A 15,321-nucleotide genomic window follows, 5' to 3' on the forward strand; every position below is an offset into this window, starting at 1 on the left:
TGATACAGTATTGTATTTGTAGAACATCAAAAATTCGAATGATGTTGGAGTTGTCGACACCTCACCGACCTCAAAGCTCACATGCCTCAAGTCAACATAATTTCGTGATGGACGGTGTCCCGTGTGTATAGCGGCGCACCGTTTGACGTGATGTGATAGTATCACGCATCGCAAGGGCACTGGCCACAAGGACATGTGCCAAATGACTGTGCCAGGGCAAGTGCTGATTTCCTTTACATCGTACTTTGGGTTTTGATTGGTGGGTTCAAATTGGTCAACATAATTTAATATATTTTTTGGAGTAATAAAACTATCGGCACGAGTGACTTGGGTTATTAATAGACGGATCAAAAATAGATAAAATTGGCCATGCAGGCTGGATCTGCGTTTAAATAAGTCGCATGTCTGGCTATTGTTTGAAACACGAAGTTCAAAGTGCTGACGAAGCAGTCGGCGACAAGGAAGGCCACATGACATCGCACACACAACAGAGAAGCCATGGAATCTCGAGGAGTCCGTCCTATGGACGGTCGCCTCGGAGTGCACCGAACCAAGGCACTAACGCAACAGTTCCCTCGCCACCAGGCAAGCCATCGGCGGCGGCGGAGGCTACACAGGGGACAGGACATCGAGCCCTACCCAAGACTTCGGTCGTCGAAAACGGAGACAATGGGTCTCAGGGGACGAAACCCTTGTCCAGGAAAAGCGGCAGCATTCCTCGCACGTTCTTGAACCATTCCAAGTCATCGTCAACTCCGGATCAACAACAACCTGCATGGAACCCGTCGCTCAGTCATGTCCGGACCATTGTCCATGACTCCCCCTTGTACGCGAGAAAACCGAGCGCTCCGACAAAACCTCGCGGGTTTTTTGGTGAAAACGATCCACTTCCCCAGCAGCAACAGTCTTCTGCCGCCATGTATCGTCCACCACCGCCATCTCATATTCCCGTCCCTCCGCGGAACAGTCCGTCGCAGCCGTTGTCGACCACGAGCAGCACCCACTCCCTTGACAGCACCACAACCTCATCTACGACGTCAACTCTGACGCCGCCATCGAGCGCCACGCCTCCTTCCAGCCTGCCGCCACCCTTGGACGACAACGACGCACCGCGAACACCCAATTCGACCCGAAAAGCCAAAAAAGTCGACCCGCCTCGCACCCCCAACCAAATCAATCCGGATCAGGGCCTATCGGCGCCCCAAAAGGTTCGCGTCGGGCTCCCCGGCTTGCTCTTGACGTCCGAAGCCTTCCGCAACTCGACGGGCATCAACAGCAGCGGCAGGACCAAGCGAGATGCTAGTCCGGGGCGCACGCGGGCGCAAAACTTGAGCGCGGCGCCGGTCAGCCCCACCCACAGCCGGACGTCGAGCCAGGGGTCGATGAAAGCGCGCACGGCGGACGCGCTCGCGGCCAAGTTGATTCCGACCAAGAACAGCGTGCACAGTTTGATCGGGTACATCAAGGAACTCCAGAGCTCCGAAGCCAGTCTGCGCACGCACTTGGAGTCCATCAAGTCCAAAGCGCAGGAGGATTTGGCGCGGTCCCACGGCGCCGTGAACAAACTGCAGTCTAGTGTGCGACAGGTCGAAGAAGAACGAGATCAAAAAGCGCTTGAACTGGCGCGAAAGAGCGATGAAATCGACGCCCTCCAAGCCAAAATCGAAGCGTTGCGGGTCGCCTTGGAGAAGAACAACCCGTCGTTGGCCACGAATTACACCAGCGTGCCCCCGCCGCACATACCCCCGCCGCCCCACCCCCCCCAAATGGCCACCATCCAAGAAACGTCTGAAACATCCGATCGCCCCAGCAACGTACCCCACCCGATCCCCCCCGATATGTACCGCGGTTGGCTCGTCGAGTTCTTTAGCCAGCATGACACGTCGCGTCTGCCAGCGATCGACACGCTCATGCGGCGGTACCAAGGCCGAGACAAGCGGCTTGTGCAAGAATTGCATATTCGCTATGGCTTGGCGGCCGTCGAGTCCCTCGCCATTCGACTAGGACAGGTCGATGCATTGACATCGTCCAAGCCACGGCAACAACGTGACGTGGCTGCCACCCCCGCTCCTGTTCCGTTTGTGATGGCACCAGAGGCGTTTCAAAGCGATTCCTCCCAGCAGGGCTACGCAGCAGCCCCTGTCGCAGACCAACAGTTGCTCTCGTCAAGCCTTGGTCGGGGGCGAAACGACGAGGACGGCGGACGACGACCACCACCCAACTGTCGACCCCCTCCTGCTGGGGCACCGCCCAAGGATTACGTGCTCCATCGCGCGGCCCATGTCCCGTCGTCGGTGGCTTATTCAAACGCTCCATCGACCAATAGAAACCCTTCGCCATTGAGTGCAGATGATGCGCGTGCCACTCCCAACGAACCAATCAACGCGTTCCAAAAACCACGATCTCCTCGGCTGCACAAACCCCGCCCCCTTGCCTCGCACACCATGCACGACCCGTTTGAACTAAACCAAACGTCGTCGCAGAAGAGCTGCCCTCCAAGCCCCCTACCGGTGGTAGCGCCTTCCAACTTACAGTCAACTACTCCCACGCCCTCCACAGACAACAGCACCTGCAGGCCCACTACACCCCAAACCACCGTGTCTCAGCCCCTCCCTGCGCACCTGTCGTCGTCTCCCCCATCGCCCCCTCCCATGCCCATGACCCTGCAGAATCTCTTGACAGATTTGTACAAGACGCACCAACCCGACAAACTTGACGACGTCAGCGCCATTGCGTCGTCATACGCTGGCCGTGAAGACGAGTTGGTCCGGCGGCTCAAAGCCAAGTACGGGGCGCTCAGTGTCAAGACCCTCGAGCTCCACCTGCCCACTTTGCAACGTTGTGTATCGAAACAACCCGCGACGTCGTCTGTTCTGTGGCGCGTCATCGCATTCTTGACTCGATTGGTGGTCGTGGCAGCCATCGTGGCGTGCGTTGGCCTGGGCTACTTTGGCGTGGCTTCCCATTTAACGTGTCGTAGCCACACCGCGACGACAGATGAATCGTCGTACTGTCAAGCGTGGCACATGTCCACTTCTCGACTGGTGCAGACGCCCTCGATGGAGGCAGCCCAGGCCTTGTTGGACCTAGTTCCTCATGCATCTCCCGCCATGCTCAGCGTCGGGACGGCGGCGGCCGCGCGGAGTGTCGAGCGCACGCTGGTGGTGCTACGCACGTCGATCCGCCACATCCAGCAGGTCAAGCCTGTGGCCGTGCCAGGCTTTCGAGGCCTGGAGCTCTTGGACGAGTTTGCCAGAGCGTTGGAACTGCTCGTCACCAACGGAACCTCCATCGCTACGGCGGAGCGCCAACGAGTACTCGACATGTGGGCCATCCTAGACCTCGCCGACGTCGAAGCCGCCAGGCAGATGAACTGGATTCCCTCAACGATCTGAGCAACGCTATTACTACTAATACGTGGAACTATTTAATATAACTAACATGACTACGACTACGGGGGTACGCATCTAAACGTTCATGTTGGACAAGTCGTTCTTCAGCCGTTCCTGCTCCAGATACTGCGCCATTGCTTCAAATGCCCGTGTGCCGGCTCTTAAATAGTCGTTCAGATTGCGCACCGTGTCGGGGGATAACAGGTCGGCGACCCCTTGGCCGTCCACAGCGCCCCTCGCTTGCTTCTTCGCCGACCCGCCGCTAAGACTCCCACCGTCGCTGCTCCGATCCAGCCGCTTTCGGCCTCGTTTTTCACCCTTCTTCATGTGTGCTTCCATTTCGGTCGAATCGGGTTCGAAATGCGTGCCATCTTCTCCTATAAGCGAGCGTTAGCTGATGAACGAAAATGGATCGTCATGGCTTTGTACCGGTAATGGCCTCCATCACTTCCCGGTGCACAAACCCCTTGGTGCGAAATTTGATGCATTTGGGCTTCTTCTCGATCGCAAACTCCCATCCGTCGTCCGACAACGTGATGAACCCCGTGATAGGGTCGACGATCGCCCCGCGACACTTGCGCACAAAGTTCCACAAGCCAAAGTCGTACAGGATGCGGCTGTACTTGAAGTAGATTTGGTCCTTGTCCCACGCGCATCCGTGCGCTTGGCATGTCTGCGTGACAGCATCCCAGCACTTTCGCTTCTCCATATTCGTCATGTTCGTGGACTTTTTGATCGCACTCAGATACGCATTGAGCATGATCACCTCTTCCTCGAACGTCCACAAGCCGTTCTTTTCCTTCTTGTCCTTGCCTCGCGGAGACAACGGCGCGGCCATCATGTACAACGATCGAGGGTTTGAAATTTCAAAGTCCAGCTTTTTCTGCCTTCTTGCGCCACATAAAAGAATTGGTCAATTAAATATCAATGATTTTGTATTGGTAATGTCTATTATTTTCACCAAGGCAGCAAAAAAATGGAACCCGCTCCTCACCGGATACGTTTATCTGGACAGCACCCAGATTTCTAAAATTAGATTCATGCATTTTGGCCACGCTTAATGGACGGGGCAGAACCAGGGCGGCGCGAGTCAATCAGTGCCCCCACCCCTGGTGCATCGCTTCAGCAGAACGCCCGCTTGGTGGCTCGATCGTGGAACTTTCGAGCGAAGCAGAGGCACAAGTACAGTACCACAAACCTCGACAGGCCTCTTACCGAAGGCGACACACCATACAACTACGATTCAACTTTCACCCAAAATTCTCCGAAGAGTGGTTTACCTACCGCCAGTAATGGTCGGCGACTGTCGCGGCCCCGGCGAAGCGATGTGGCTGTCTTCCCTATGACCGATATCGACCAGACCTACGACCAACTCTTCCAGCGGGAAGTGGTCCAGATACCTCCACGCTTGGTACGGGCATGCAAGGGCTGCATGAAATCATGTCCTATAATTAAGTCATCATAGGAATTAGCGTCGCAAGCTGAAAACTTGAACAAACTCATCCAACGCGCGGATGCCGCGTCGACGTATTCCTTTAGCCGGTCGCTCCAACTCACAGACGACGCCAGCCAGCCAGTCGTCCGTCAAGTCCGACGCCACACCAGTCTAGCCAAACTCTTGTCCAATGTATGCTCCCTTTTCATGACTAGCCGCCAATGGATACCTTCGACAATAATGTCATACACAGGAACCATTGCCACCTGCCGATGCCGTTGTAGACGAGGCCGTGGAGCCCCAATTGGAAGTCGACACGCAAAACCAGACGCACAAATTGGCCAAGTTTCGATGTCTCATGAACCGAGACGTGACGTTTGTGCATGCCCTGCCCCACGGGAGCAACCATCTGCTCAACTCGCTCGTGACAGAAGCCTCCAACTCGTTCTCGAACGGTCGCTACAGGTACGAGGATCATCCACCACACATTGTCACTTGTGTTGCCTTAGCGAATGCATGCTGCAGTTGAAAAAGTGCTGCATCTTGAACACCGACGCCGCGAACCGCCCGACGTTGTTCTTCAACCAAGCAGTCGTGTTAGCCCACGCCGGGGACTTCGCACGGGCCATGGCAGACCTGAACGAAGCCATCAAGTTGGACCCGGAAGTGTTTCGCTATTACAAGCTTCGGAGGTACGTTAGTACCCACCCGCCATGGTCGAGTTAGTACATGACGACAAAATCGACACGACTTGATTCTGTCAAAATGGGTGTATAGTGTGTTGTGGCGCGTGCAGGAAAGGTATATTGAAGCGTCTAAGGATTCGAAGCGGGCCGTGAGCATTGAACACAACCAGGCAGGGCACAAACATGCGCATCAGGTGACCCGCAAGGCACTCAAAGCCATCGCGATCGTCAACACCACCACCACCCATCACGTCAAGGTAGCGATCGTAAGGACAAACGTTTTCTATCTACGAATGTAGACGTCCAAGGGCGTCTTTGAAGACGCATACGAAACCCCTCCCAGTGTATGTATACAACACCTAAAGTTTGGCCACTTGGCCAGTTTTCGTCATTTCAACGATCGACTTGGTGGGAGATGAATGAATCTTTTTACAATGTGGCGGTAGAGTCGAAGCCTAGCCCAAGTGGACATTCTCATTGACCAGTCCAGCCGCATTCCATCTTTAGCCAAGCTGCAGCACGACATTTTGCATGCGTTGTGGCGGTACATGAGTGCAAGTTGCCGAGCAACGTCGGGGGGGATTTATGAGTGATTTCATGGTAGGAATTTACTCTTTGTCGCGTGGCCTGCCGAAACCACCGTGCATGTGTGCAAGTCCACCGTCAGGTACTGTTAAGCCCAAAAAATGAATGAAAGGGGGTGACTGGTGTGACTTTTTCTAGCATGTACATCGTGCTGGAAGGCACCGTGACCGTGCAAACCGACCTACATGGAGCCAAACAAATCCAACAGGCGCTCGTCCCTGGCAGCATCTTCAGCGAAGCCACCATCTCGACCAACTTGTGGCCCCACACCACCCTCGAAGCCATGACGGTAGAACTTTACTTCAGCACGATACATTACGACTGGCGTACTTAGGCGTGTCGCGTGTTGACGCTCGAGCACACTGTGTACAAGCACACGATGAAGAAAGTTATGATGGAGGGCGCGTTCGCGAGGGCGCTGTTCTTCACGACCACGGGCATCTTTGCCGAGTGGACCGACGAGCAGCGAAACACCCTCGGCGTGTTGTCGGAGAATTTATACTACAACGCCGGCGACGTTGTGGTCACGGAAGGTCCGACCGTACCGAGAAACTCGCAGTTGCGAAAACCAATTCAAAGTACATACTGTATGCGAAATCTGGGATGTATCTATTAGGGGCCCCAGCCCTCCATTTGTACTTTGTCCAGTCGGGGTTGTGCGGGGCCGTGCGTCTCTTGGGGGCCCACCAACCGACTCACATTCAAGTGGCGACGTTGTCCACCGGCGATATCTTTGGCGAAGTACGATGAAAACTCTCATATTGTCCTGGTCCCCAAAACTTGGACTTTTGTGCTGAATCACAACGAATTCCACGCATTGTACTGAACTTTGAATGTAAGCAGTGCCCTGTGGCGATTTGTATCACACTAATGGAAGTCATACACTAATTTGACTTTGATGGTTTCCTGCTCTGCCAATGATTCTTCTGTACGTGTATTTGGTTGCGTGTCGATTCATTCTCCAAGTCACTCCAGTTTAGAATAAACACACCACAATATTGTGCTTTCGAGTGAAATTTCGTGTTGTGGTTTCGTTGGAATTTAAATCGATTTGATTGGCTACTTCAGATGAGCTCAAAATTATTAACCAATCAAAACCTTCTCAATGAAATTCAACCAATCAGATCGATTGTGGATCGGTTTGGTTGGCGCGATTCGATTGCACCCCCTCCCCAAATTTGTATCAAATCGACAATATATGACTGGGCTTTCGTACTTGAAAGGTGACTGACTACGTGTGCGGTTCATCATATATATCGAAACTACTCGTATAGGCCGCAGTGTTGGACCCGATCAACGGGTCGTTTCAGTTTACGATCGTCGCCAACACGATTTGCAAGATCATTCGCATCGAAAAAAACTACTTGAACAAAAAGAACGGGTTTGAACTGCTGCGCCTGGGCACAATCACGAAACGCATCTTGACCAAAATCCAGCAGTTCTCAGTGCGCTGTCCCCAAGACAAACTCGTACGTTGGTTGTATCATTACGTGTTCTGTTCCTACATCTACGATTTGTTGGTTGGTGGGCATCGTGATACTGTATGTAGCTCATACTTGTAGTACTTCATAAGTATTCATTAGTAGTTTTTTGAAATATTACTTTTAAGAACTTTATTCTTTTTAAATCGTTTTCCTTTTAAATGAGTTAATACTAGCTTTTTTTATTATATTTTCAAATTAAAATACACTAGACGCAGCATTTGTGGTTGATAACATTCTATTCGTTGGTCATAGCTCGTGCAAATGATAAGAGACAACTGTTCGTGGAAACTCGAGCGCAAAAAAGTGCTCAACGCGTTTGCTAAAGACATGTCCAAGGCCTGTGGAAAGTTGCCACGAGTGCGGAGCGAGCCCCAGCTGCCGAAAGGGCACAAATTGCAATTCTCGTAGTACGGCATCCAAAAACCGAACAAATATTGTTGACATGGTAATTTAGACGCAACTAGTTCCTATTATAATTAGGGCTACTAATTTTACTAATTTTGAGGAAAAAAAGTCATGTCAACTTTTCAAACCAGCAGCTTTTGAGTGTGTTTTTGGCTACAAACAAATCCGACATGCAAAAATCGACATAATCCGTCCAATTTTGACTGTTTTAGAACTCTCGATCGTGTCGAAGGTCGTCGTGTCGTTTACTTTGGAAATATCTTTTTCAGCTCCCGTTTGAACCAACGGAATCCTTTGTCAGATGAATATTATTCATCATATAAAACATTCTGTGGCATCCAGGCTAGACCTTGGAGAAACAAATATATATATATTCTGACACGCCAAGCACGATTATTGCAGTCGAATTAACGTTTACTTGCCACTCTAATAATCACTAGTCCCGGGGTCTAGATGGGTTACACGGTGGGGGCTGCATATCAAGGACGCCACGCTTGTGAAGTAAAATGGCGCCCCGTCATTCGCATTCCCCTCGGCTGTTCGAGGTCTTGAACTACTCGGAAAAACAAGACCTCCTCCGCACACACCGCGCATTTCGTCATCTTGGCCACGGCCGATGGTTGATTAGACTGGTACAAAGCGCACGTCGGGTACAATCCGCGCTTGGTTGGACCCTTGGACGACTTGACCCACTAGCCACGACGGCTGGCCATCCAACGCTTCCAACTCCCGCATGTACGCCTAGTCAGTATAGGTACAACGAATCAACGATCGATTCAACAACGATGGTCACCGTTTAAATTAGACTAAACGATAGTCGTTGGTAGTAGTAATATGGTTGTGTGTATTCTAAACTGGAGCGACAAGGAGAACGAATCGACACATTCCATAAATGTACAGAAGAATCATCGGCAGTAGGATATATATAGCCAATCAGATTGCACGAATCCATCATCAACTTTGAATTAGTGTATGACTTCACAAAAAATTAGTGTGGACAAAAAATACAATCACCACAGGACAACACTTACAATAATATTACAAAGAATCGATCGATACATTTGGCGATTCAAAGTCCAAATATTGGGGCAAAAGGACAACATACCTGGGCGTTTTGACGCGGCAACGTGACGAGAAGCCCCCCAGACGTTTCAGACGAGTACCCCTGGGGCAGTCTCCAGTTGTTATTGAACGCAGCGTTGATTTCGAGCATGTCTTTGATGATCGGAAGTGTGTGCAGTTCCAAATCCACCGCCGCCTTCTGCGACGCTGCCAAGTTGGCTGCGTGGCCAAGGATGCCGAACCCCGTCACATCCGTCGCCGACGTTGCTCCGTACTAGACATAAGAGGGGATTTTTTTTTTTTTTTTTTTTTTTTCGTGTACCTTGTGCATGAGCTTGGCGGCGTTGATGTTTAAGCGCTCCATGGACTCGGACGCTTTGGCAAACGCAACGTCGGCGGCTTCTCTCGTTAAAAAGTGCTGCACCTTTTGCCACCGGTGCGGTTGATCTTTCATTTGCAACGCGTTCACAGCCAATTGAGTTCTATGAAAAAAATATGACAAAAAAAAGTCGTCGAAATTTTGTACTATACCCTAGGGGTTTGGTCAACACGAGCACGTCGCCGGGGTTGGCATTTTCAGGACGGATGATCTGGGATTCTACACCCCCCTTTGGATTAATACAAATATATATATATATATTTGTAAACAAATTCTCTTTAATCTTTACTTCATATATATATATATATATATATATATATATTTGTAAACAAATTCTCTTTAATCTTTACTTCATATATATATATATATATATATATATATATGAAGTAAAGATTAAAGAGATTTTTTTTTTCGTTACCATGACGGACGCTCATCGCAACGCCCCCGACGATCGGCCACGGGTTCATCACGGTTTGGCCGCCGGTGACGTTGGTTCCAGCTTCGCGGGCCAAGTCGTTGAAGCCATGGATGAGTTGTGTGGTCACGACGTCGCGCTCGATGTCCGTCATAAGGCGGGACACCCCCAAGATCATGAGCATCGTGTCCACTTCGGTCACGCCCATCGCGTACAGGTCCGAGAGGACGTTGGCACAAGCAATGCGTCCCTACGATTGATCGACTGAGCGGGGGATCGAAAATGGAGAGGAGGATGACAGAACTTGGACGTAGGGATCTTGCACCAGGGGGTAGAAGAAGTCGGTGGTCGAGACTTGGTACATGTCGGTGAGCATGGGGTTCTTGATTTTGACAACGCTCGAGTCCATCCCTGGAGTCTACAACACCGTTAGACCGACCTTGATGGAGAATCCAAGTACCTCGTTGGGTTTGAGGTCGTTAGCTATCCCAGAGATGTAAGTGAGTAGTTTTTCCTGGGGTAGCTTGCAGCCTCAGCCTTTCAGCTCGCTGAACGACGTTAGACGGAAGTCTTCGCGAAGACCATGGTCGACGGGTGAGAATGGCACTCGGTTCTTCGTGGTTGGCAATGCAGGATCCGCCAGCTCACGACGGATCACGTGCTCCACCGCCTCCTTCGCAGCGAGATCACCAGGTTCCATGACCTTCGTTGCAACTCGGCAGTCAAGTTGAGAATTCTCGAGCATCCCAAACGTTATTTTACTGGTCAATAATACGTCGAATATCAGCTAATCAGACTTCACCACCGTATTACTGGTCAATAATATGCACCATATAAGCCAATCATAATCTCATTCTCAAATTGCGATGCCAACACACAGTAATTTCGGCATATTCTGGCAGCCTAGACGAATTCAAGTGCGTATTTCGATTTCGTTGTAAGGGGGAGATGCTAATAGTTACGTCAACCCCATCTAAAGTCCACAGATGTGGCTAACATAACTACAAGAATTCACTGTCAGCTTTTAACTAAATTTACACAAGGTCGTTCGCATTCTGACATTCTGACTGTCTGCTAACATTGTTGTGCCACATGCTTGGATTTGATTGGCCGAATGGCAATCCTGTATTAATATCGATCCAACAATAATATTGTTCGATATAGCTTGAGAGTTGTATGCATTTAAAAATATCTTACCGCAACGAATATAATTTCTTCAACCCATCGCCCCCACACTGCAATTCCAAAACTCGTCCTCGGCAACAGCAGCAGCATGCGGTTCGGGATCTATGCGACCACGAGCCTCTTGGCCGGCGCGGGCCTCGTTGGCTATACATATTACACGCGGCAGCAGTTCTACCCCACTGTGATCTACCTTGTGACGTCGAAAGTGAGCGTCATGGTTCTGTGCAACGTGGCGTTTGTGATGACCGTGCTGTTCGGTCAAGTGTTCAAGCGAATTTTCTTGGGAACCCTTCGCGATGCCGAGCTCGAGGTACATGGATCCGTATGCAAACGATATTCATCTTCCTACTTTACCATAGATGCTGTACGACCACGCGCGATTCGCGATTGCGGAAACCTGCTTTACGCTGTCTGTGTTCCGTGAAGAAATGTCCCTTCGTGTGCTTGGCTTGTTTACGATCTTACTCTTCCTGAAGACGTTCCACTGGTTATGTCAATGGCGCGGAGAACATGTAAGATAATGATGTTCTTTCCACATGACAGCTCCATCATCTAACCTCATCTGTCGTAGATTGAGCAATCGGAAGTCGTGTCGCGAATCACGCATGTTCGACTGGTCCTACTCATGGCGCTACTGGCCGCGGTGGACATGGTGTTTGTGGTCGTGTCCGGCCTACAAGTGGCCGAGCGCGGTCCATCTGTATTGGTTTTGTTTGGCTTTGAGGTATGGCAGATCCATCGATATCTATCTACACACACATCTACTCACTCACGGACCGCCCGCGTGTAGTTCTTGATCCTGTTCGTGACGCTCGTGGCCGTGTTCTTGCGATACATCCTGCATCTGATCGATGCCCGCGTCGAAGGCACTTGGACCAACAAGTTTACATATGTGTTTTACTTGGAACTGGTCACGGAAATCGTCAAGCTCATTGTGTATTTGGTACGTTATTTCGTGTTCTTCCATTATATATATATATTGAACAAAATGACGGACGATATATATATAAATTCATTTGTAGATCTTTTTCATGATCATTTTCACGTATTATGGCATGCCGCTGCACTTGCTTCGCGATTTGTGGATGTCGATCCAGGTACAAACATATATATATATATATACCGATCCTAGTATACATGTTGGATTGTTGCAATATTATATATATTTATATATGAATAGAACTTGCAACGCCGCATTGTCACATACTTCCGATACCGCCGCATCACAGCCAACATGAACGAACGGTTTCCAAGCCCCACAGAAGACGAAATGAACGAAACCGATCGCATTTGCATCATTTGCCGCGAGGAAATGACGCTCGACTCGTCCAAGAAACTGCCTTGTTCGCACATTTTCCACTTGAATTGTTTGCGCATGTGGCTGCAGCGCCAACAGGTCCGACTAATCTCCTCCCTCTTGGCGTCCATCTCTTATAACAGTCTGGTAGACGTGTCCAACTTGCCGCTCCAACATCCCCGTGGACGCGACCCCACCGCGCCCCGATGTCGTTCCCGGTGACAACGCCCCTGCTGGTATGAGGGACCAGAACAACCCTCCCCATCCGCCTGTCCAACCACCTGCTGCGGTGCCCGAAGCCCCTCGTCGGGATGCCGTCCCCCCCCCGCGCAACTTGCCAGGGTTTGGCCAACCTCTTCAACCTGCAGCTGCCCCCGTGATGCAGCCCATCCCCCCACCCCCCCAGCAGCAGCACCAGCAGCCAGCGCCCCCACAACAACCTGGGGCGACTCCCGCGCCTGGAGCTGAAGTCCATCAGGGAGCCCCGCAATTTCCACCCCCGTCGCATCATCCGGGAGTCCCTCCTCCCCCGTCGTTTCCATCGACAAACGTCCCAGCCGAGTTTACTGGACTGGACCCGTCCAGTGCGCACTACATGCAATCCATACACTATGGCCTGCAGTTGGATCCTCGGTTTTTGCAGTATCAACTCGACATGCTGCAAGCGCAGCTGCATGTGTTGCGCGCGACGTCGCTGGCGTTGCAAAGCCAACCTGGTCTGAATCATATCCCGTCGTTTCCTGGTACGTTTGGCACTCCGCCAGTTGGCGTCAACCAACAACCACCTACCCCAAACACGGCAGCTCCGTCCCCTTTGCCTACGCCGCCAGTTGCGACCCCTGCAACCCTTCCACCCCCCGCTTCGAGTGCCCCCGTTACTCGTGAGTCGTCGACGACGCCGTTACCTCAAGTGTCTACCCCAGCAGTGGCCGACGACCCCCCCGCTTCTCCACAACAAGAGCCAGTGAACGTGCCAAGTGAAGAAACTCCGTTGACGCCTGAAGAGATTGAGCGGGATCGGCGACGAGACGCTTTGAGAAGGATATACGCGAAACGCTACGGAGGGGCTTCCGAAGCCGCCGTCGACGAAGAGTACACTAACTAGCTTGAGGTAGTAGTAGTAGTTAGTGGTGAAACATCGACCGAGCTATGGCACTGCATGAGTCTGTAAAAAAGAGCTATATTTTGTGGTATTATGGTTGGTTTAAAGGAACTGTGAATGAGTATCTATCTTTTGAAGGTTTATGGTAGGTAGTGTAGGTTAATAATGTGTGCAATATGAAAATATATGTTTTGATTGAAGCATCATCGGTATTAATCAGGTTGGTCTCATGTAAACGACCACTTGTACAGTGGCGCCTACTCAGAAACGAGGAATTCCATCAAGAACTCTTGATGAAATTGATCACTTGCTTCGCTATCGTGCCTTACACTAAGTCTACTGATTGTTCAAATGTCATAGTTCTCGATCCATCCCAGGGCTACGGCAAGCACCCACGACGAACCGCTTGATATTGATATAGGCCACAAGTAGCACTAACGCACCGAAGGAGTCGACGTGGGGGTTAGAGACTCTAGAAAATGTGGCCAAACTACTCGAATACAGAGAATCCCCTCACTAAAAATATGTTCTCTTCACAAAGATTCAGCTAGAGCTAATAACTGTACGATCATCGGGGTAACTACGTCATATATAGATGCAACATGCAAGGCACTGCTCGGGATGGTAATTTTTGTCAACATGGTTGGTTCAGTGTCTAACATGTGTAAAATTATAGAAATCGTCCTCGCAGGTGCCGTATTCACTAGATAGATCACGCACACACACATATATACTTATCAACGTCGAGAACAAGATGTAGAAATGCTGATTACCGACTGCCGGCTTCACAAAACGTGACTAGGCAGCCAATTGCCCAGCGCTTCTAGCCACTCCCGAGGGACTTCGCGATGGGCTGATGGACCCAACATCCCTCGGGGAACCTGCTATATGCCAAGTTGTAATGGAAGACCCGAAACAATATGGGAGATTGATCGAGGGGCAAAATTTGGCATGTTGTGATCGCTGCAACGATGAATGTGAAATGAAAGGTTACATCGTGGCGCACTTGTTATGCTGTTATGGTGGCCAACCGTTGGGGTTGGGTGCCACCATAGAATTTGCAAATACAATTTCAATTCCGGATATAAGCACTGTACCTAGTACTACTACCGGGTGTACTAACAAGGCATCCGGATATTTTCTCAGAATGTTCGAGAAAGTCAAGCTGAATGAAGTACATGTGCTGGAGGTGCGGAAAATGACGAACCTAGCCACCCTCGGCGACATAAGCGAAGATGAGCGTATGTATAGACGAAGGAGACGAGTTTTAGTGCAAGAAGACTTTGTAACGTTACTCGATTCCGCTGTTCACAGTCAGTGTTATTGGAAAAGTACCCACTATTAATATCGCTACGTATCTTTCATATAATATAAATACTGTATGCTATTAATACTACCGGAAGTACGTGTTTTAATACGTATACTACTATTAAAATAGTAGTATACTATTGGTACGTACTAGTAGTAATTTAAGAAGACAACATCGAAGCTACGTTAGTACTTCAAGTATAATAGTATAGCATCAAGTTAACGAAAGTTACATAACTATGTAACTGTAACATCAATAATTGATGACAATGTTGACAATCCAGAAAGTTTACGTATAACGTTATACGTATATATGGCCTTGTGGTTGAATTGCTCAGCAATGGCGTGATACATTTAATATAAAAATGAAGACATGGTTGGAGCTACATAGTAACAAGATACAATGGTATGCGACGATTGCACTTATTTACTGTTAGTATGCGTGAAGTGACCTCGAACATATCAAAAACCTGAAATATAGCTTGCTTTGGGTGTGTTTAGATCCTGCAAAAAGCATCACAACACCGTCCATGACACTTCAATACGTAGTATCGAAGCTATCGAACGGGCTACCAAGTTCTTGCGT

At 50.1% G+C, this 15,321-nt stretch overlaps 5 protein-coding genes across 10 annotated transcripts; 3 read left to right on the top strand and 2 right to left on the bottom strand.

The window, feature by feature from the left end:
* Positions 1-424: 424 nt before the first annotated feature.
* Positions 425-3,465, top strand: H257_00360 (hypothetical protein). Its single transcript, XM_009823006.1, has one exon. It carries the CDS (start codon positions 471-473, stop codon positions 3,393-3,395), a length of 2,925 nt encoding a protein of 974 aa, XP_009821308.1. The 5' UTR covers positions 425-470; the 3' UTR covers positions 3,396-3,465.
* On the bottom strand, positions 1,773-4,257 carry H257_00361 (hypothetical protein). The gene is made up of 2 exons (XM_009823007.1): positions 3,822-4,257; positions 1,773-3,769 (listed from the first exon to the last, which is right to left on the bottom strand). Exons 1-2 carry the CDS (start codon positions 4,231-4,233, stop codon positions 3,468-3,470), a joined length of 714 nt encoding a protein of 237 aa, XP_009821309.1. The 5' UTR covers positions 4,234-4,257; the 3' UTR covers positions 1,773-3,467.
* A 176-nt stretch (positions 4,258-4,433) lies between these two features.
* On the top strand, positions 4,434-8,117 carry H257_00362 (hypothetical protein). 6 transcript variants are annotated; one of them, XM_009823013.1, is made up of 14 exons: positions 4,434-4,803; positions 4,858-5,019; positions 5,081-5,292; positions 5,337-5,519; positions 5,605-5,628; positions 5,684-5,770; positions 5,813-5,857; positions 5,960-6,057; positions 6,118-6,180; positions 6,237-6,387; positions 6,433-6,631; positions 6,715-6,839; positions 7,373-7,567; positions 7,835-8,117. In XM_009823013.1, exons 3-14 carry the CDS (start codon positions 5,179-5,181, stop codon positions 7,988-7,990), a joined length of 1,440 nt encoding a protein of 479 aa, XP_009821315.1. In that variant the 5' UTR covers positions 4,434-4,803; positions 4,858-5,019; positions 5,081-5,178; the 3' UTR covers positions 7,991-8,117. The 6 variants fall into 6 exon arrangements, with proteins under 6 accessions (XP_009821315.1, XP_009821310.1, XP_009821312.1 ...); XM_009823008.1 differs by having other exon boundaries at positions 5,605-5,770; XM_009823010.1 differs by having other exon boundaries at positions 5,605-5,770; positions 6,433-6,839.
* Positions 8,118-8,375: 258 nt separating this feature from the next.
* On the bottom strand, positions 8,376-10,570 carry H257_00363 (selenide, water dikinase). The gene is made up of 7 exons (XM_009823014.1): positions 10,304-10,570; positions 10,148-10,261; positions 9,847-10,093; positions 9,581-9,647; positions 9,372-9,531; positions 9,093-9,323; positions 8,376-8,728 (listed from the first exon to the last, which is right to left on the bottom strand). Exons 2-7 carry the CDS (start codon positions 10,250-10,252, stop codon positions 8,612-8,614), a joined length of 927 nt encoding a protein of 308 aa, XP_009821316.1. The 5' UTR covers positions 10,253-10,261; positions 10,304-10,570; the 3' UTR covers positions 8,376-8,611.
* Positions 10,571-11,068: 498 nt separating this feature from the next.
* Positions 11,069-14,397, top strand: H257_00364 (hypothetical protein). Its single transcript, XM_009823015.1, has 7 exons — positions 11,069-11,338; positions 11,388-11,540; positions 11,600-11,752; positions 11,819-11,971; positions 12,051-12,125; positions 12,209-12,424; positions 12,477-14,397. Exons 1-7 carry the CDS (start codon positions 11,117-11,119, stop codon positions 13,428-13,430), a joined length of 1,926 nt encoding a protein of 641 aa, XP_009821317.1. The 5' UTR covers positions 11,069-11,116; the 3' UTR covers positions 13,431-14,397.
* The last annotated feature ends 924 nt before the right edge of the window (positions 14,398-15,321 follow it).

This window comes from Aphanomyces astaci (genome assembly GCF_000520075.1).
Source record: "Aphanomyces astaci strain APO3 unplaced genomic scaffold supercont1.1, whole genome shotgun sequence".
Classification (NCBI taxonomy): domain Eukaryota; phylum Oomycota; class Saprolegniomycetes; order Saprolegniales; family Verrucalvaceae; genus Aphanomyces; species Aphanomyces astaci.